The 22,123-nt window shown below is 42.0% G+C and overlaps 1 protein-coding gene across 2 annotated transcripts in view; it reads left to right on the forward strand.

Moving 5' to 3' along the window:
• Nucleotides 1–22,123, forward strand: part of GPR107 (G protein-coupled receptor 107) — a 32,760-nt gene that overhangs the window by 9,397 nt on the left and 1,240 nt on the right. For both annotated transcript variants that reach the window (XM_038156123.1, XM_038156124.1), the window contains 11 exons: nt 171–227; nt 1,006–1,116; nt 2,457–2,590; nt 3,294–3,369; nt 4,332–4,405; nt 4,962–5,079; nt 5,998–6,128; nt 7,881–7,924; nt 15,144–15,193; nt 15,923–16,006; nt 16,815–16,939. In XM_038156123.1, the coding sequence (XP_038012051.1) occupies nt 171–227; nt 1,006–1,116; nt 2,457–2,590; nt 3,294–3,369; nt 4,332–4,405; nt 4,962–5,079; nt 5,998–6,128; nt 7,881–7,924; nt 15,144–15,193; nt 15,923–16,006; nt 16,815–16,939 (1,004 nt within the window). The remainder of the gene's footprint in view (nt 1–170; nt 228–1,005; nt 1,117–2,456; nt 2,591–3,293; nt 3,370–4,331; nt 4,406–4,961; nt 5,080–5,997; nt 6,129–7,880; nt 7,925–15,143; nt 15,194–15,922; nt 16,007–16,814; nt 16,940–22,123) is intronic.

Below are 22,123 nucleotides of genomic sequence, written 5' to 3' on the forward strand. Positions count from 1 at the left end.
CCTGGGGGGATATTCCAGTATAATCATAGCAGAAAAGTGGAGAGTATTTGCTATTGCTCTCAGCCTCCACTGTAAATATACAGAATGCAAATTTTATTGTCTGGTTGATGTAGCCAAATGTTTTAGTTACCTGCTTAAGATAATCTAAAGGTCTCTTTTCCTTTTCCCAGAGCATGGTAGAACAAGAACATCCTGTACGCCATGTCGAAAGAATTTTTTCGTTTCAGGTAGGGTGTCTGCCAGTGTCTAAACTCAGTTCCTTCACTGTCCTACTTTGGAGAAGTGAAAGTCTAGGATATAGATGTCTCTCTGATAGCAGGAGTTGGCCTGAAAATTTACTGAGCTAAGCATCAGTGATGGAAATCTTTCTTTATAAGTTGTGGGAGCTGCTTTTAAATTAGCCCTGTTGTGATGCTGTTCTAAATATCATAGTCTGACAGCCTCAGCATATTAAAGTTTACTGTGATAGTAGTGCAGATTGCTGATAACAAATAGCTGTGACCTGACTGATGACTCAAGGGGAAGATCCTCTGTATGAAGCCAGATTAATGATTTGTTTGAACACTCTGGTTCACTTGTGATGGTTGGTTACTACAAACACATTTGAAATTCTGCTATCTGACACAGATCTCATTTCCAGAGCTATCACAATTTGCATAGTTGGGGGAGGAACAGAAAAGCTGCAGGGCAGGTATAATAAAAATTTCATGCTTTGCCATGTCAAATATATTATATTTGTGGTTATCTTTTCTCTGTGGAGTTAAGCACTGACACTTAACAGGCTTGGATTACCAGAGTGCATAGTCCTAGATAGGTGCAATGATTTTGCATCTGGAGTTCTGTTGAAACTTCCAGATGTGCTGCTATCCTCAGAACAGTCTGCTGAAGGGAACCAACTGACCTCAAATGACTGACTTCTTTCATGCTTCAGTAGAGATGACTTCCTACCAGGGCAACCCTGTTGTGAATGAGAAGAATGCTGACTTCTCTATTCCTTATTTTCAGTTCTTTTTTAACATCAGCTCGGATAAACAAGAAGGTCTCTACAGCCTGTATTTCCATAAGTGTGTTGGCAAGAAAGGGCCAGCTAATGATCAGCTGCTGTTTAGTCTTGATGTGAGTATGGCTTCTAAAGGATAATTAACTTGTTAGCTTAGACTGCAACATCCAGCTTCCAGCTCCAGCTTGTAACCAAGCACATGCTGCACACGAGTGCACACATGGGGCGGGAGGTGATTCAGAGTTGTGTGCCAGTCTCTGCAGTGGCATTTCTGAAAGAAGTGACTACTGTAAGAATAATTAAAATACTGTTTTTGCAAAAATGCCTGAAAATCTGAAGGCTGAATGTGGGCTGGGTTCAGTCTACACAGTTGTGACCTGATGCTGTAATGAGATGGGAGCTGCATCAGCTGCTTGTGTTTTGCTGCACTCAAAAGTCACTTTTCTCTTTCCATGATTGCAGACGTTAAGGCTGTTGCTGCAATGGAAATTGTTTGTATTTGAATTCAGTGTTTTTGCTTTTTCTGGCCTAATTAAAGATGTGTTTTTTATGGTGTTAGATACACATTCTACAGGCAGTATGTTCTAGCAAATGCCTCATCTCTTTTGATGTACAAGGGTTAGGTCCTGTGTGGTTTTGGTTGCTGTCAGAGCTTGGGCTTTTCCTTTTTTCCCTTTCCTGTGCTCATGCTGGTGTATAATGAGCTGGTCTGGTATGAATCCTCTCACTGACTGAGGTACCTCAGCCACATCAATCCCTGAACTGCTTTTTACGTGTTTGTGTTAATGCTATTACAATGGAACATGGAGGTGATAAAACTTAGCAGCCCTAACTTGACTCAGACTACTTCAGATCTTCTTTCTGAAGTTATAGATTTAGAAGACCAGCTTTTCTGAATTGCTGTGTAGGTCACTTTGACCCACTGAAGAAATTGGAAAGAGAACAAAATGTGGATGATTGTTCTGCTGGGGTGTACTTAGACATGCAGGACAGCTTCAGTTCTTCAAACCACACTTGATGCATGATTTTGTTGTATGACTAAGCCACTTAGGGGTATAAATAGAATGCTAAATAATGCCTCTGTTTTCTCAGTCACAGGAAAACAGGATGGCAGCCCATTGTAGATATTGTTTCTGAATCAAAGGTGGGCAAATTGTGACGTTTGCTAGAGAGAACAACTATTCTTTGGGAAAATTACCTTTCTGAATTAGGTTGCATAACTGAAGCATTGCTTTCCAAGGGGATTATTCTGGTGGGAATAGTTTTGCAAAATGTTTTGAGATTCTTGAGGATGAAGAGTAGGTTTTGGTTTTTTTCTCTGAGACTCATAAGTCACCCCTTCAGAAAAGCTCATATTAAATGAATGGATTTGATTGCAAAATGTAATTGTAAACTCAGTGCTTTAACAAAATGATATTTTTTCCAACTGTGCACGTAACACACCTTTAATATTCAGATAGATATTACGGAAAAGAATCCTGAAAGCTACCTCTCAGCAGGTGAAATCCCACTGCCAAAACTTTACATTTCCATGGCTCTCTTCTTTTTCCTGTCTGGGACTGTATGGATCCACATACTTCGTAAACGCAGGTAGGTTCAGTGTCAGTGACAAGTAGGGGCCTAACTTGTTTGGTTTTTATTTTTCATTCCTCTTCTTGTTATGCCCAATTCACAGTCAGATTTGATCATGTAAAACTCCAAATCTGGAGTTTTGTATGCTTAATACACTTAGTTCATATTTGAAAATGGCTGCAGCCAGTATTGTTGCAGACTGTCATTCTGAAATTCTCAAATCTTATGTTGAAAGTTCTTCAGGTAGTGTAGATATTGTGACAAAACATGGATAGGAAATTACTGTAGCTGAAGTCAAAAGAAGAAGACTTTGAAAATAAATAATGAAAAAAAATTCGTCACTTTTCTTCATTTTGGAAATTGCAACTTATGGTAGTAAAGAGCCTTAAATATCTTGATTGTGGTTTGAATTATGTTTAGCAAATTTTCTAACAGTTAAGAGATGAATATATATATATATGCAGGATATTCTTATTGGTTAATAATTTCAGTTATCCCAAGCAGTAAAGATCAGAGGTTTAGAACATGAAGTTCAAATATAGCTCAGGATGTGGCAGAAACTTCGACTGCAGCATTAAGGGGAATCTTTTTACACTGATGGTCAGCTCAGCCTGGAAGCAACTACTTGACACTTAGAGGTTTTAAAGAAATATCCTTAGAAACTGAAATTTGTACTGCTGGCTTTTAAGTAATGCTCTTCCTTCTCTTTTTTTCTTCCCAGAAATGATGTCTTTAAGATCCACTGGCTCATGGCAGCCCTTCCTTTCACCAAGTCCTTGTCCTTAGTCTTCCATGCGGTGCGTGCAACATCTCTGCCTGAAGTTGTTCAGCTAGGAAGCAGAAACATGGAATCCAGGACATGCTGTTAGGGAAATCTGCTTTGGAGGGAGCACAGTGGGAGGGAGAACTGGTCTTAATACTGAAGCATTAGAACTGAACTGCAGCTCTTTGGTGGAAGTGTTTGTTTTCATCAGCAAATTCTGACTTTAAATACAATTGACATCATGGCCTGAAGTGTTGAAGCAGCAAGGGTTGGGGGTTGAATGAATTCCACAAATTTTAATGTTTTGGCCAGCTGCAGTGGGCCTGAAAGCTTGGCTGTGCTGCTGCTTCAGCTCCAGGACTTGCAGTAAATAATAATAAATGAAAACCTTGTTTGTGAAATTCACAGGCAAGGAAGTATTATGGTGTATGGCAACAGGCCTCACCTTATCAGCTCTGAGACTTTCCATAGATAATGTTTCTGTTGAATTATATTGACTTTCCTCTTTAAATATGTATCATGAACAAAGGTGATGGCAAGCATTTAATCCTTCAGTGTTTGTGCCAGCCATGCTCTTCACCTTCATGCCACGGTGTTATACCTGCTACAAATGTTCTTGGAGTCTAAGGAAGTGAATCTGGCTTCCAGTAAAAATGAAACTAGCAAGCCTCTAATCACCTAAAGCAACTGAGAATGAAAAAATAGGTTCCAACTGCAGTTGTTTCACTGTAGTTAAGCAGGGGAGTTGTGTGGGAAGGATGTAGATTGTACCAGATACATCCACTAGCACTTAGGAAATAGAGCAAATGGAAATGATCTCATTGTTGCTAAACAAAAGTAGAATGTGTTGGGAGGAAGTGCTCTCTGAATGTGACAGAGCTGGGTTTGTACACACTGACTGGAAAGTGAAGGTGGCAGTGGATGTGGAGCAGAGCTGTTTTTAGAGGGTGGGGTGTCAAAAAGCAGCTTGTCAAGTGCTGTGTTTTCTGCTTCCAGATCGACTATCACTACATCTCTTCTCAGGGATTCCCCATCGAGGGCTGGGCTGTTGTTTATTACATCACTCACCTGTAAGTATGTCAGAAGATTGATGTGATAGATTCAAATTGCCTCTGGAGCTGTCTCCCTGCTGTACAGAGTGGGAAATCTTTGTTCTCATGCAGACCACAGTACCAGAGACTCAGCAATCAGCCCTGTGTGAAGGGGAAAGCTCCACTTACAGAGGGCAGCTGCAGAGAATTGGCAGTTCTGTGGGTGGAGGAGTAAAAGGATAACAAATGCTTTACTTTTCTTTGTTCACACTAATATTCAAGTATCTAATTTACTCCTGGTGTGAATGGTAAGTGGATACAGCTGTCAGTGTTTGCTGCTGTTCACAGTGGTGAATGGATGACTCCCCCAGGAAAGGATTGCATATATTGTGAATGAGGCCTAATAGTGCTCTGTGATACAGAGTTGTAGTGAGTACATCTGCTTCACTATTGCGGGATGGATAAATGCTTGCCAAAATTATGGATAGTGAAGCATTTGTTTGGGTTTGTGGCTTTATTGGCAGTGGGAGAAACCTGGGCAGAAGAGGAAGTGTGATAAAATAGTCTCTCACTGCAGTGTCTGTTTCTCTTCCAGACTGAAGGGAGCTCTCCTGTTCATCACTATTGCCCTCATTGGCACAGGCTGGGCTTTCATTAAACACATCCTGTCAGATAAAGACAAAAAAATTTTCATGATTGTCATCCCACTTCAGGTGAGGACTGAGCTGTGCTCATACTTCCTGTCTTGTGGGAAAGCTGTTTGTGCAAGCTGGAAAAGGCTGTGAAAGCTTCACACAGTACCATGTAGTTCTTGCTTGTATGAGCCTCTTGGCTATTTCCTAATCCAGAAATTACTGTAATTCTCCCATTTTTTTCTCCCATATTGAGCATGAGATAATAGTGATTAACAGTTTCAGCAAATGAAAAGTGGCTGTAAGGAGTGTGACAAAACTTGGACTGGAAATTCAGTGCTGAATAAGTAGAGGAATTGAATTAAAGTTGTCACTGCTGAAATGCTTGCTGAATGTCTTAATGAAATAAAAAATGGGAAAAACAAGACTTGTAGGTCTGTTGGGTCTGAGGGCAACATTCCCAGTGGTCCAGAGTGCTCTGTGCTGGTCTCCTACTTGAACTGAAGTACATAGGAGAACAGCACTTTTGTTGTTGTATGTAGAAGAGATTTTCTGCCTTTCCAGATGCAAGCCCTTAGCAGAAGTATATATAATTAGTGTTTGGGGCTCTTACAGAGCTCAGGTGTGGAGTACAAAAGATGGTCAATGCCAGTCTGAATTCCTGGCTTAATTTAGAATTCTGTATTTTCACTACTGGCTGTATGTGCCACACAGTCCTGTGTCTGGGTTTCAATAAGTAAATTTTGCTCCTTTTTGTCTCAACTGAAACAGTAGATTAGGCACAGTGTATAACAACTACTCTCTGAATGTCAGCAGGAATAAGTTCCCATCAGTTTTATTTCTGTAAATCTTATGAAGATGCTGCTGAACATGTGGCTTTTGGATGTAGAGCTGCAGAAATGTTACTGATGTTACTGGCTGGGCTTTTGCTGAATTTGCAGCCCACCTTTAGTGGCTCCTTGGCCAGTTTCTAAACCATAACCTTGTCTCGTTGTGTAGGTACTGGCAAACGTGGCCTACATTATCATAGAGTCAACAGAGGAGGGGACAACTGAGTATGGACTGTGGAAAGAAATCCTTTTCCTGGTGGACTTGCTGTGCTGTGGAGCCATCCTGTTCCCAGTGGTATGGTGAGTTGCTGGATGTGAAAAGCATGTGAACTAAAGGGCACTGACAGCTCTGCCAAACCAGAAGAGCTCTGTGGTCCTGTGGAGTCCAACATTCTGTTAACTTTTATATCAGCCTTAACATTTCAGTCTAGTGCTGTGGAAGATTCCCCTTTTGGGGATGTTAGGGTGGGGATAAGGGAACGTGGGTGGCAGTTTAAATGTGGCCAACACTGTGCAGGCTGTAGGTGCTTTTGAGACTTGGAATTTTGCAGAATTGTTGACTCTCTAAATTGAAAAATGGGATTTGACTTCACTGACTAAGGTTAGATACTTGACTGCTAAATTTCAAAACAGTAGTGTTGTCTAAGATCAGGGCTGCCTTCAAGCAGAGTAGCTGCATGTTTATTTGACTGTTTATAAGAAATAATCCCACAGGGAGCATTTCCCCGCCCTTCCTTCCACTCTACTTGGCAGGGAATAATGTTGGTTATATAAAACTCAACCAAAACACAGATAATCCAGATAAACACTATTGTTGCTGCTTGCCAGTTAGCCAGAACATTTGTCTTCTAAATGCATTTTGTCTTAATTGGATAAACAGCTGAGTTTAAAGGAGGATATCAAGGAGCTTCTGGCTCCTTGGTTAGTAAACACAGAATATTCCTCTTTTTCTCCAGTCTCTCCATTATTTTTTTCTGAAATGCAGATTATATAAATGTCTGGTAGCATGTCATCACTTGAGAGTGTAACTCTTGAGTTTTTCAGAGGTGTGGCTCAGTAGATGGAAATAAGCTTCAGCTTGACTTGTGAAGGTGGCTTTCAGCTGGCCTTCTCTTCCCCTACACACTCCTGGTGGCCTTCTGCCAAGGCTGGGAGATGTCTTCCAAGAAACTTGCACTACCCACTTGTCCTTCCCTTTGCTCCAGTCAAAATGCTTCAGCTCTGAGGTTGAGGAGCATTTGGCAATGGTAAATAAAAGCTGAGGGATAAAATTGCAGAGGGACTCAATCTCCTATGCTAAAGGTGACTTCTGCAGTCACAGTTCTTGCTACCTAATGCTGGGATCTGTATGCCTAACCTAGTGAGGTGCTGGTTCAAAACTTATTTCCATAAAGGATTTGTATCTGAAGAACAAATGTGAGCTGTCTTGTGACTGTTTATGGTATGCAGCCAGTGTTCCTGCATTGCCACGGTGCCAACATAAACTGGCAGTGAAGCCCCTGACATAAAATCCTGCCCCTTTTTCCTCTGGATAGTGTCACTGCAGCTGGTGGGATGACTCATGTGAGCAAGGTGACTAAGACTTGGCCCCTGAATTTACATTCCTGCAGGGTAGTTTCTGTTACATAAGTTGCCTATGTAGATATGTAAGCTGTAATCAACCATTTAAATGAAAAGACCTTAAAAGAGCAGTAAGATGCCAAATACTTGGCAGTACTTTGAAGAGTAGCTCAGCTTAATTCTACAAGTGGAAAGCATTATGCTGGAAAATGCCCCAGTTTCTCACTCTGCTCCCTCCCTCCCACAAAGCCTTCTGTAGGCTGAAGTAGGTTTTAGCAATCTGTTTTCTTAATCCCAAGGAATATAGAGGTACTTGAGCTGACTGCCTGAGCTGGGGACACGAGGGTGAAGTGTGTGCAGTGCTAAGCACAGTTAATTGTGAGCATACTCCAGCCATAAAGAGCTAACAAAACTTGCCAGTGATCTAGAGAGCTGCTGTGAAAAGGGAGTGTAAAACTTATCATTAATCTATTCTTTATTTTTATTTCTCAGGTCAATAAGACATTTGCAAGAGGCTTCAGAAACAGATGGGAAAGGCAAGTAATCTGTATTCTTTCTCCTCTCTTATACTACATGTTATAATGCCAGAATTTCAAACATGTGATGCTGATGTAAACCAAACTAGGGCTATAGATCTACACTGTATTAGTGCCCCTCTCCTTTTCCTCAGTGGGCTCGTGGGAATGACTTTTGGAAAATGGCCTTTTTCTTGTATTGCTTTAATTATCAGAACTGCAGTTTATAGCCCATGCTCTGCTACTTGCACAGCTCTCGGTGCTCAAGCTAGACATGACATCTAGAGCAAATCATCTTGACAGATTTGCCATTTTTTCCTCACTGGAGTGTTCAGAAACAGAGCTAGAAATGAATTCCAGAATTGCTGACTATTAGCCCAAATAGACCCACTTACTTCAATTTCTGCAGAAATGCATTCCTGACAGAATAGAGGGAAATAAACCTCATTATGAAACAAAACATAACTTGGCATTCAGTATAGCACAGTTCCTGACTTGTCCATGTTTGTGCAGCAGCTCCAAGGGCTGCCTGTGGAAAGTGGAGTCATGTTTATTGTAGCACTGAAAAGGAGCTGATGGATGGAAAGGCCAAACGTGGCTGCTGGAGAGAGTGCTTTTCCTGCCTTATCTGCTCATTTCTTCTGGATTAGGTCCTTGGATACAAGCTGTGGAGCACAGCGCTAGCTTCCTTGGAAGCAGGCAGCCTTTTCCATCTTCTGTCATTCAGTGGTTTACTCTTCAAAGCTTCATTTGTAGAAGGTCATTTGTTGGCAACAGCCTTTTAACGTCAGTCCCATCCTTCAGCTCTTGGCTCTCTTTTCTGGAATTCTGTAGCCAGGTCTGGATGCTTCTTCCAGCCTTTTCCTTGGCTTTCACAGACACTTCTGCACTTCACTGCTGATTGTAGGTGAAATGTAAGACTGGGTACTGAACTTAGCTCTCTACAGACCACAGATTAGTTCATCTTCTGCCGTGTGTTAAATTTAAACAATAATTATGATGAGCCTAGCATGCTTTCTTGGTGTTCCAAGCTGTTAAAAAAGCCGCCAAACAAAAACCCTACAAGTTATCTACCCCAAACCTAATGGTGGAAAATTACTAATTTCTAATGGAAACAAATGTTAAAAAGGCCAGTTAGCAAAGTGTAATATAAATGTTATTGGTGGCTTTCTTATCAGTGCATTCACTTGGGTTCAGTGACATTGACTGATGGATTTGTTTTACCTTGTCCACTGAACACATGTGCTGGAGTATTTATGCTCAGGTCAATAAGTCCTTAAAAAAAGTCCTGATAAGTTCAGGTTTCCTTGAAGCAGTCTTTCTTCTGAACCAAGGCCTTCACACTTGTCAGGCCTGGCTCTTAGCTGGGTGGCCGTGGATCTGACTGTCCTGGTGGTGAGCACACAGCAATTAACGCGTGTCATTAAGACTTGAGATCTGTGTGGCCCCATGTGATCCCCGTGTACGTACTTTGGTTGTTATCACAAGATGGTGCTGTGGAGTTCGATAAACCTCACACATGCTGAGAAGTTAGGTGGCCATAGCAGGGATGTTCAGTGCAGGCTCAGCCTATCCACTGTCCCTCATACCAGACGAAATGCAGATCTGAGTAAATCCAGGCAGTTCTTTAGGATGCACTGTGGTGTGTAAAAAATGTGGAAGGAAAAAAATTGTAATTTGATAGGAACTGGCTGAATCTTTACAGCTAGTCAGTGCTATGCACAGTAACACTTAAGGTCTGGTTTAGTCCTGTGTTTTGTGTTGTTCTCCATGGGTGATGGTGCTCTTTATCCTGAATGTCACCTACTGCTGTTGCCAGCTTTACCTACTGGTGTTGCCATCTGGTCGTGCAGATCCTGCAAGTAACAGATCCTGCAAGTAATGTAACTGTATTCAGGGGGACTTAGCAACTGTGTTATGCTACACTGATAATAAAAGAATAGCTAAGGAATAGATTTTCAGGGAAAACATTGCACAGGCTGAGAGCAGATTGTGGCTGCAGTGCTGGGACTCACTTGTGAAACACAATCTGGTTGGACTATTTAGAGGCTGTTGAAAGGAGCCCACGGGGAGCAAGTGAATGGCAGTGTGATGCCAGAAGCAGAATGTTACCTAGTGCTGTCATGCTGCTAGTGTGGCTGGTTGAGAGAACCAAAAGTGATTTGGTTGCACTGTAAAAAAGTGAAATCATTCATGTTAGGCTTATCAATGAATTCTCTTCTCTAGAGCCACATGCTCTGTAAGCTTCCTTTGGAGGCCCTGTTCTTCAGAGGGCTGCTCAGTGTCTCAGCTTCTCATGGGAATAAAAAATAGAACATTGCTTACTATTAAATCACAAGCATTTTTTCTCTCTGCAGTTAAAGGCGGTTTTCTCCTGAAGTAGTAAAAATTACTGTATTTTCTCATTATGAGGTTTAAGTGTCCCATGGTTGGAGCTGGCTGGATTGTGTGCAGACACTGCTAGCTGGGCTGCCTCTGGCCTGCTGGGATTTATTGTCTAGTCAAGGGCTGCTTTCTCTCTTCTCTCACACAGACTTCATTAACTTATAGGATGTTTTGGGGAGTTACATACTACACATTCAATAGCTGTTTTTCCTGGCACTGAGTCTTCTGGTGACATCCTTGCTGATGACAAAGACCTAAGGAAAATTATTTTTTCTTCATTGCATCTGTTAGGACTAACAACTCCAGGACTTTATGGCTCAGTATTCTGGTGGTGTTTCCTGACTGTTTGTTATGCTCTCTTCCAGCTGCTTCTCCACCTGTTTATTAGGTAGCAGTCCCCTGGGTCAAGTGGCAGCCATGACTGGAGTGTGTCTGGATTAGGAATGAAGCAGATTTGGATTTACCAGACCTTTAGTCTGGGCTTGTCATAGGCCTTTGTTTTAGCAACATACAATTAATAACAAAGCCTGTAATAAGTGGCACTGATTTGGAGTCAGTAGCTGATAGTCATTTAAACTAGATTAGATACTTCAAAAGAAAGGCAAAGTGGGAAAGCTGGAGAAATTGGTCTAAAGCCATAATTATCCAGGGAGACCTTACATACCCAGATGCTGTGGATTGCTAGTGAAGAGGAGGCAGGGCACAGTGCTATGGCTGAGTTTGAGCTGCCTGGTTGTTTGCTTTTTTCCCTTGAAGGTGATCTTTAAAGCAGTATATCTGACCTGCACAGGCTTCTTATCTTGCACAGCAGTGGGCGTAAACATCCTATTTTTAGGATCTTTTTTCCTCCCCTTTTAAAATCGCCACCTTCAGACTTAAGCAAGTGCTTAGCTACACCTTTGATCTGTCACTATATCTTCCTTCAGGTGGGAGCCTTTGCTCTCTGTCCATCTGTAGATCTGCATTGCAAATGTCTTGCAGATTTAAGGAAATCAGCCTTGCAAACTGACCTAGAATTGCTCAGCCTGCAAAGCTGCTCAACTGCCACCACCTTGTTTACAGGCATCTCAAGAAAAGAGAGGGAGTATATATAATTTATAAATCATTTTTGTTTAAAACTGAGTTTTTGGTCACTGGACCTCTCACATCTCATAGCACACCCTCGTGATCACATCCTGAGTTGTGTGAGGGAGGAATGGGGTTGGAAAGCAGTTTGTTCTGCTGGTACCTGTGTGTTTGTGATGAGAGATGTGACACGGCACAGTCGGATCATGGGTTGCTGTTTTCCTGCAGTTAGAGTTGGCAGCAGAAATAGGAGAAATACATGGCAGCCTGTTGCTCCCAGGCATCATTCATTCCCTGTGCTCTGTGCAGTGGGCAAATGATGATTAATGCTTTTGTGCTTGCCCCCATGTCAGGAGAAACCATTTGCAGTATTCAGTGTCTTCCTGCTGCTGTGCCGTGAAAATGCTCTGAACAAAGAGCCTGGTCCTGTGTGGTGCAGAGCAGCCCATGCTTGGCTGGGCTCAGCACCACTTCCAGGTGACCCAGAGAGCTGTCCAGGGTTGATGTGGCAGCTCTGTGGTGGAGATACAGGGCTTATCCTGCACTTTGGACTTTCATCTGATCCTGGTGGAGCACTTTTGTGCCAAATGGCTGATGTGGTTCAGGACATTCAAGATTAACAAGTCTGTGCCCCCTTCTTCTGTGTGACACTGAGCCTTGCTGTATCTGTCTGACCTCTTCTTTCTAGTACAGGAATGCTTTTAAGCCGAGAGCTCAGGCTGCAGAGCCACACATCTCAGAGCTGATTTTTCGAGGGTTAGATCTACATGTGCTGCATCATTGGGGGAGAGCAGAAAGCTTCTATTTACAGTTTGATAATGGCACAAATCACATCTCAAATGCATCAGCGTGAGTAGGGCAAGCAAAGCATTGAAGAAATACTCTCAGCTGTACCTTGAGCACATTCACTGGCTGCATTATGGTTTTTCTTTATGGATTGTATTGTCTGGGCTCAAGCTCCCTGCACCCTCAGCTGCAATCCTGTGATTGTTATTACATACATATACTGAAAAGGTCAGATTTATTCATCAAAAGGCTATTGTGTGGTGTGCAAGTGGATGGTTCAGCTGCTTTTTCCATCTTATAGACAGCCTCAACATTGGAAATTAGCATGGGGACAATCTCAAAAAAGAGACTGCTTGTCGAAGCAGTGAGGTGTGCTGTGTTTTGATCGATGCAGATCAGGCTATTGCAGGCACAAGCTGTTAAAGTAAATGGTGATAGAGAGGGAAAACTGAGGGAAGCAAGGTATAGACGCTATAAATCTTCCATGGAAGATGGCTTTTATCTTTCTAATTACTGTTTGAAAGAGCATGAATTAATTTCTAAAACCTTTTGGTGGAAGGTCTCTTTTTAAATTTTTTTTTCCCTTCTCTGCAGTTAAGCACTGTCCTTTGCAGAATGGTTATCATACTCAAAATATAAATTTACCCAACCTTTACTGCATGCTGTGATTACTGCTGTGTTATCACAGCCTTACAGGTTTGGGTTGCAAGTGATTCAAGTTGTAAGTGACAGCTGCTGGCTGAGCCTTGCTCCTTGTAAATGCTGCTGTTGCTGTCTGGGCTGCCAGGCTGAGGTGAACAGAAATCTTGGAGTGTCCATGATAGCAGGACTCAAATAATACTGCTTGGAGCACATTCAGCCTGTGAAGAAGCAATTCACGAGCTGCTGATGCCAAGCAATGATGATTTTAGATTTTTCTCCAGAACAGTGTGTCCTGTAACTTTGAGTTGTTTAAAAAAAAAAAGCTGGCAGAATTCTGTAGACACACATTAATGCTGACTTACGTATCTGATCGTGGAGAGGAATATTGCTGCAGTTGAGGAGAGCAAGTCAGCTTCCACAGGTGCCTCCTTAGCCTTTCTCCTTGCTGGTGGCTGTCTTTTTTTCTTCTCCTTGCCCTTCCTTCCCATGCTCAGACATTCTGGATGTGTGAATGTACCAATTTATGACTCTTTGCTATTGATTATCATGATGAATAGCTGAGGTGTTGAGCTGTGCCCCATCTCTGACTGGGAGAGGTGGAATTATGACACTTTGTTTGGCAGTCAGATCTTTGGCTTTGCTGTCCTTTCATCCTATGCAGTGCATGAATCCAGCAGAAATGACTCCCCAGCTCACTGGTGTTGACTGTAAAGCACTGATAGACTGGCAGTTTGAATCGCAGCTGTTGAGTTGGTGTTCCTTCAACTACAAAGCCTGGTAATTCTCCTGGCCTGTCAGTGCACCAACTGGTGGCAGTTCTTGAAGTTGGACGTGTTGAGTTCAAAATAGATCCTTCTGTGTGCAAACCGGTGTGTGGGAAATCACAAGATCTGCATGGTCACACTTAATGCAGCTCTTCTTTAAATAGGATGATATTGCTTTCCTGCTTCACAATTCACTGCACTTATCATGCATATTTACATGCTTTCATCTTTCACCAACTCTATTAGGAAAAGCTTTTAACTTCAGAGCATCAGTCAGTTCATGCCTCGTGTTGGTCAGGTTGCTGCTCTTGTGGTGTGTCTGCTGGAGGAGGGTTTGTATCTGGCTTGAGGTGTCTGTAGCTTTCAGTAGTACCACAGGAACACGAAAGGTAAACTAGAAAGGGACTCTTGATCTTTAGATTATAAAAGTAGTTTTATAACAGAATGCTGGTTGTCTTCACTGTAGTTTCTGTAGTGGGAACCTACAGGAATTTATTTGCAGTGGTGCATTTGACACTTCCTTTGCAGAAGAAAAGCTGCTTTGTTTTCATCAGAGGAGGTGAAGCATTCTTAGGGAACTATTAGCTCTCCTCTCCCTCATCTGTATTTTGCTGTCTTGTGAACCTGGAAGACCTTACATGCAAATATATGCAGCCTTTTATAAATCATTGCAGTGGGTGAGTTCTGTGAGGGGGTGCAGGTGAACTTCAGCTCGATGTATTGCACTTCCACATCTGATAAATGCATCATAAGGACTTGGAGAGAATACCAGTAAATATGTGGCAGTATTTTTTAACTGGCAGCTCATGTTCATTGGCTCTGAACTGCATCTCTGTATGCTGTCAACAGACCTTGGACTCTTTGCCTCTCGTGTTGTCACAAAAGCATCAGTGGCCTGTGTTTGCAATCCTGCTGCACATCTAAAAGCTGACTCTCAGAGCAGAGCTGACAGCTGCTCCATCTGTTGTTGACCTCAGCTGGTTCACATGCTCTCCCTGCTCTCCAGCTGATGTGATGTGTGCAATAAGGGCAGGTTTGCCCCGGGGCCTGGGCTGGCACATTTGGGGAACTGCTGGGGATGATTTCCTGCCTGAGCCATGACAGAGGACCTTGCTTAGGTTTTCAAGTGCTCGGGCTGCTGTCCAGCAAGGTGCAGTGGTTCCCAGAGCTGTGATTACTTGCAAGTTGCTCAGCTCAGCTATAGGCATGGAGCAGGTCAGGGAGGGCTCTAGAAAAGACAGGAATTTTCTAGGCTGCAGTGTCAGGTGAAGAGGTTCTTTTGGCAGGAGAGAGTGACAGTATGTCGTTGGCTCTACACAGGTAGAGGAAGAATTACAGAATGCATTATAGAATGCAGTGTGTGTGCATATAAAATTTAGTGCAAAAGCAATCTCAGTTTCATTTTTGAGTGAATTCACCCCAGCCTGGGAGTTATCCTGTGTGTGGACATGCCAGGCTGGCACTCCTCAGTACAAATCCTTCTAGCCTGGGATTACCTGAGTCCTGGTTTTGACCACTTGCCTGCCCTGCAGACGGGCATCAAAAGAAATTGTCTGATGTTAACAATTTTCTGATGGACTTTTGTGTTCTCTTGATAGCTGCCATTAACCTAGCAAAGCTGAAGCTCTTCAGACATTACTATGTCATGGTAAGTAAAACACCTGCACACGTGCACGTGGGGAACTTGGAAGCTGTTCAAAGCTTTTGATGGAATACTTGTAGGAAACTACTGCAGCTGGTGGATGTGGTAGAGGCTCTTGGCACTGTGCTTTGGCATCTTGGTCAACTGGCTTGCAATCCTAAAAGCAACTTCCTTTTTTCTCCTAATGGTTATATCCTTCTGTCTCTCTTTAAATTCCAGCTATTTGTAATGCTTCCTGATTTCCTCTGGAGACAGCTTGAGCTGCCAGTTGAATTGATGGGCTTGAATAACATACTGTAAACTTGCTAAAAATTAAACTTGGGACCAAATGGTGCCTGGAGATGCATGTGTGCAGTTCCTGATTAAGTCAGTGGGAGCCATGAGTACGTTTCCCAGGAGAACACAGCCTTCTTAATGATTTCCAACGGCCTCATTTCAGGCTCTCCTGAGTGGCAAGAGTAATAAATTACAATTGTGATTCTTGAAATTCTATGAAATTGTAATACTTAAAGCATTTCCTGCTGTAACTTGAGCATGTTACCAATAGTTTGAGTTATTGGATGTTGAACAAGCAGTAGAGCCCTCAGCCTGTATCTTCCCTGCTGTTGAGGAGCAGAATAAGGCTAGTCTGACATAATGAGTTGTCTGGGAATTGCTTGAGCTGTTTCTCTGGGGTAAGAAGGTTCTATAAGGAATGGTGCTGTTGTTCTCATGCTTTCTCCTTTTCCTTCCCAGATTGTGTGTTACATTTACTTCACACGGATCATTGCAATTCTCATAAAGATTACTGTTCCATTCCAGTGGAAATGGCTGTACCAGGTATTTGCCAGCAAAGGAAAATACATAAATTTCTTGATGTTTTTCTCTATTATTCTTTAAATATAACTGCACAACAAAATTCCATGAAATGTTCCTCATGTTGTACTAAAACATCTCAAAGCAGAGTGCAGTACCCTGCCTCCTCTTGATTTTATAACTGATGTGCTTAAGGTGAAAAAATGTATTCTTGGTTTTATGTTTGTCCAGCAAGGCTGCTGGATTATACATGAGATGTCTGAAAGTAATTGCATTATTGATTTTTCAATGTTTCAATTTAAAAATGTCTGAAGGAAATTAATCAAGAACATGCAAAGGAGAAAAAAATTAGTCAGGTTTGCTCTATGTAATTGAAGCCCGAGGGAGCCAGGGAAATAGGCTTTTGCTCTTCCATCTACAGGCTTCTTTTGCCTATGGACTTCTAAATACTTGGTTTCTTAACACATAATCCAGGTTAACTGTGCAGGGAGTCCTTGGAATACATTAACTGTTGAAAAAAACGAAGCAACGTAGGGATGATTCCTTCCCCCACCATTTAAAAGCCAAGTCTTGCCATAGTTCTTTGAAAGCTCTGGAGAGATGGACAGAACTGTAACTCTATTTAAAGTGACAGGGAAAACTGAAAGAACAAAGGATTTGACAGCCTATAGCCTGGGATTAATGACAACCAGACAGGAATTATTTTATTTATGTTGTGGCCCAGGCCTCTTGGCCATTAAACCTTGAACCTTATGAATGAGGAGCAATGTTTCGTGACCACAGAGCATAGCAGGGCTGAACCTCAATCTCAGTCTTGTGTTTTCACTTGCAGCTGCTGGATGAAATGGCCACACTGATGTTCTTTGTGCTCACTGGGTACAAGTTCCGTCCAGCATCAGACAACCCTTACCTACAGCTCTCTCAAGACGAGGAGGATGACTTGGAGATGGAAGCTGTGTAAGAACCCCTCTTCCCCTTTGATTTACCTCTTCATTTGATTTGAGAAAAGGAGTGTTTAAAAGCAGTTTACTTTAATCTTTGTAAATCCTTCTGTGACAAAGATGAGGATCTGCCCACGTTTAAAGAGGAGGTGTCTGCATTGGTGTGTGTAAAGAGATTTGTGGTGTGCACAGGAGCCTCTGACCTGGATATTGCAGTAGTGTGGAAAAAGCTGGTGAAGCTTTTCATGGGGCAAAAAGATGCCTGTGAAAATGTGAAGTAAAAAAGCTTTTCATTTTAATTTTGATATGGAACATGAATGAATTTTACAGTTCATTGTTAATGCTTCATATTTAAAAAAACCCAAGTGAATAACAAAAATGACCCACCAATCTGCAGAACCTAAATAATAATAAATGTATAAAAATAATACAATAGTAAATAGATGAACAGGGTGTAAAGTTCCTTCTGCCTTGGTGTTCAGCATGTGGCTTTGCAAAAATTTATTTTAAGCAACACTGAGCCAAGGAGATGGATTTTTATCAATATCTTCCCTGGTTTATTCCCTGCTGTGAAACCACGAGGCACCACAAATGCTTCAGGACCTGAGCTAGTCTGGAAAAATTACACAGCAGGGCTCAGGCTTAAGTCCCTGTCATTTTCTTTGCAGTGGTTTGCTGAGGACTTAAAAAATTGAGTGGCATTTTTAAATGTGTAATTAAAAATGCCCTAAGAAATTCAGCCTGCCAGGAGTGTTGGATACAGCTTTACATGCCCTGGAGTCTGCTGCCTCAGTAGGAGCAGAGCTAACCTAATCCTTTGGTAGTTACAGGTTTGATGCATAATTGCAATTCTTGTACAGGCTCAGAAGCCTGTTCCCTAAGAGTTTTTCCAGTTTGGCAAATCTCCTTTACCTGGGTGAAATAAATCAACACTGTTTTTATTACAGAGGCAAAAAAAAAAAGGTCCAAATGTGCTTGCTGTCATAGTTAGCTGAAAAAGAAATTAATCTTATTTGAAAACTGCTACAAGAAGGTTTGAATCATAGAATCCAGACTGAAATGTCATGTAAGGAGTTTAACTTCTCAGAAATATAGCTAGTAACAAAGATCTTTTTAAATGCTTAGCTATTTTTGCTTTGGGTCTAGAAAATCTGTCATTTTTGCAAGTAGAATCCAACTAGTGGGTAGTGACCTTAAAATCACTATCACTTACATGTGTTTCAATGGTTTATGTAAGAAATTGGCCTCAGTTTGGAAGCTGTTTGGTAAAAAAGCATTCACATCAGGAAGTCACTGTGTGAACTGGAAGGATTTGTGATTGTACCAATACAAGCTTTTTTCCCTTTTTGCCTGTTAGAGCAAATTTCAGCTTTGTATTACGTGCTTAATGAATTTTTGCTTGTGGGGGTTTTGCTAGGACTAATAATAGGACACCTTTCAAATACAGTGATTTTAGTCTATTGAGAAGTTGCTAAATTTAGGAGAATCTGCCAAAAATGAGCTGGAGAAAGTTTAATGAAGTAATTCAGTGATTTACATCTCATCATGAGGTAGACATTGCTGAAAACTCAATTCCTTGTAAGAATGCCTTGTAAGCCTTTTCCTAGTAAGGCATTTTGCTCTTTGCTTTGGGAGTTTTCATTGTTGTGCCTTGTGGGTTGTTCCTCTTAGCCTTGCTTGAATTTTCTGATCTGATTCACCAGAATTTTTTTTTCCATTTGGGCACTTGGCAGGGTATAATCTGTGCCTGCTTCTCCCTTCCCCAGCTCCATCAGGAAGGTTATGTTTGTAGATACTTGAAAAACAGAGTTTGTGCACATTCTGAGACAGGTGAAGCACTGCAATGGATGTGTATGAAATTTCTCATTGATTTGGTCTTTCTGGTCCTGTTTTTGTCTTCATAAATATTAAATGTCGTTCTGTGGGGGGAAAACATACCTGGGTTTATTAGAGCAGGTGACTCAATATTGTCAGTGTCCTGACTAACCACTGCATGAGTGTTTTGTCTTTCATGTGGTAAATACCCACTTGTCTTTACAGGCTGTGGCAGAAACCTAAAACCTGCAAGCTTCATGGTGTTCTGCTACGTCAGTTTTATTGTTATTTTCCTCTTCCAGAGGGTTTTTGTTTAAAATCTGGTTTCTCTAAAACAGAAAGCATTCAGTTCCTTTAGACTCAACATTTCTGTGAGGGGAAAGCTGTGAGGTTATCAAACCTCTTTTCCAGGCTTTCTTGTCTTCCATGAAATAGAAAAGGACATTTTCAGTGCAGCTCTCCAGTTTGGGTCTGTTTTCATGCATTCTAAATGATACAATTCTCAGTCTGGCAGTAAATGCAAATATTGTTAAGGACATTGGAAATCTGGGAAGTATCAAGAAAAATCTGCAAATTAGGTGTCTGCACAGAAGCAACACAAGGCACAAATCCTCTCTTTGTAAGTCTTTGTGACTCCGAGGAATGAAATATAAATCAAGAACAGCAAAGATAACTCTGGCTTGGGGGAAGGATCCACAGCCTTTGCTGGAATCTCTTCAGTTATTCCAGGCTCCACAGAAGCTGTCCTGGCAGGGAGGAGAGTGTGACTAAAGCTGAGCTAAGGACCTGTCTGTCCTTTTTCAAGCAGGTTCAATAGCCATTCATCATCAGCAAAGTGGCTTTCTGTGTATTCTGTGCTGGGCAGCCTCTTGAGCTCTGTCAGTACGTGGGCTCGTCGCTGACAGTTTGTTAGATTAAAGTCCCCTGCTTGAAAAGGTGCAGCCACACTTGGCAGAAAGAGCTGTCAGGCTTCCAGTCCTAATGCCATTTCTGGGGCATGAACACAAAAGTATGAACAGTACAGAGGATGAGGTGGGGGTGAGGAAGGGGAAAGGAAGAATTTTTTGTTGTTTTGGTTGGTTTTTTTTGATTTCATTAGCTTGGTAAGCTGGCTTTAGATGCTGGATATGGAAATGCTCTTTAATGGGTCTTGGTTGAGAATGATGTTCATGCATTCAGGGAAGGTTAAGATATTTCCACTGGAGGAGAGACTGCAGGAGAAGAAACCATTAATGGTTTTGTTCTCAAGTTGGTAAATCCATCTTACTCAGTGCGTGGAGACTTTGCTTCTCCTTAACACCCAAAACAGCCTCAACACAGGGAACTGTTGTGGTAACACTGATCTTTGCTTATGCCTTGGGATCTGGAGTTTCTCTCTGTCACGAGTCAGCTTTTTCTGTGCTGAGATTTGATGACTTGCTTGGTTGTTTTTCTCTGCTTTCTCTCAGGTTGTGCTTCATGGCAGACTGATTCATGGTGCTCTCCATTGCAGTGATTTTCTTCACCTAACACATCTTTTGCTTGCAGAGATCAGCTTTTTTGCTCTATGGCTGATCAGTTTTCACTCCAGTTTGCAATAGCTTGCAAGGGCTGCCTGCTACCAGTATTGCAGTGTTTCTTCTTGGACTATAAAACAAATAAATAGGAGAAAAGACATTGAAATTCAGCACTGTGGAGAGCTGGAGGTACTTCTCAATGTTTAGCCATTCCATGATACCTTGGATACAGTGCAGGAGAAAAATAAACCCTGTGAAATCTCTGCAGCACGTACCACTGTGTGATGGAGTGCTTGGGGAACTCCTTCTCTGCCTCATTTGTGACAGATATCCCTCTGGCAGGCACAGAAATGCTCTCTGGAGAGGGATGGTTCAGTGAGAAGGATTTGTTGCATTTTAACTGCTGCTGATTTGTGGGCTGGAAATGCAGTTCAGCAGACTGCAGGTGAGGAACATTTCCCTGCTGTATTGCTGGTCAGAGCTGAAGTGCTGAGGGCAATGAGGATTTCAGTGTGCTTGGACTTAGAGCTGCTACCCTTATTTTATTGGGCACTAACATGTGATGACTGGACTGATTTTAGGAGTGAGAGGAATTGCTTGTTGTACCTGAACAATCTGAGAAAAGGAGGGACTTGAGCTACTTCATGCACTTGTCATGAGACAAGAACAATCCCTTCAGATGGGATTTAACCTTCACTCTTGGAGAATCCACACAGCAGTCTCTTCCACCTATTTGCTGTTACTGAGGGAGGACAGTAAATGGCCTCTCTGGTAGTACAGGATGTGACTTGGCCTGCCTGCACTTTCAGTGTGTAACTGTCCCATAAACACGGGAAGTGCATCGTTCCCTCCCAGCTGTAACCTTGCATTACTTCTGTCCCCACCTTGGTGTGCAGGGGCTCTCTGATGGCATTAGGGTGCAGTGCTGGGATCTAGGCTGTGTGCCAGGTGGGATCTGCCCAGCTGTGAGTCAAGTGTTGGGACTGCTTTGGTGTCACACATGTGAAAAACCTCTTTCTATATCGCAGTGTCTCTGCTGCTGCATTGCTGTGTGAGGTGCTCATTTCTGCTTTGTAGTTCATGGCAATCTTCAGCTCCTCCCTGAGGAATGGATACTTAGCTCCTCATTCTGTAATTATGAAGTTGATTATTTCTGAAGAGTAAACTTGGTAGCTGTCTTGCTGCATCCTCCTATACTTTTCAGACTATTACTTCAATTTGCCAGAATCTTTCTGCATTCTAGTCTTGTTCTCCAGTATGTAACTGTTAGTGTCTTGTGCAGATTTAATAAGCAAGTTCTCTATTCCATTACCCAGGCAATTACTGAAAATACTGAGTAGAAGTGAACCCGGGACAGGCCTCTCTGGAACCACACTCAGTGTTCTTACATTTTTGACAGGAAACCATTAAGTAAATTTCAATGCATACTTTTCCAATTAGTTATCCATCTACTTTGGTTTTGTCTAGCTTATGTTTCTCCAGATTTTTTTCCTATCTGGCTGTGGGAAACCTTTGGCAACAGGGGGAACTTAAAAGATCTGCATGCCTCTGTACTGATTAGTTTGATCTCTTCTAAGAAATGTTTATTGTTTAGTAATTCCATCTTTCTCCTTTAAGCAGCCTGCTTACTTTTCTATGTACTTGCCTTTTTTACTTTAGTAGGGAAAAAAGTTACTTGATTTGTACTCTTGTGACCATTTCCTACTAAGGCCAAGCTCATCTAGGGCCACTCTGAAGTGAGAACCAGTGATGATCCCACTGTGGCCACTGCTGGCATGTCACTGAACACAGCAGGCTAAATTATTTTTACAGTACATGAACAGAAGCTGGGATGTAACGTGGAGCTAAGGGAAGAGGAATGTGATCTGAAGGTGACTTCTCCTCTTGGG

This window comes from Motacilla alba, chromosome 17 (genome assembly GCF_015832195.1).
Source record: "Motacilla alba alba isolate MOTALB_02 chromosome 17, Motacilla_alba_V1.0_pri, whole genome shotgun sequence".
In the NCBI taxonomy this organism is placed as follows: Eukaryota; Metazoa; Chordata; class Aves; order Passeriformes; family Motacillidae; genus Motacilla; species Motacilla alba.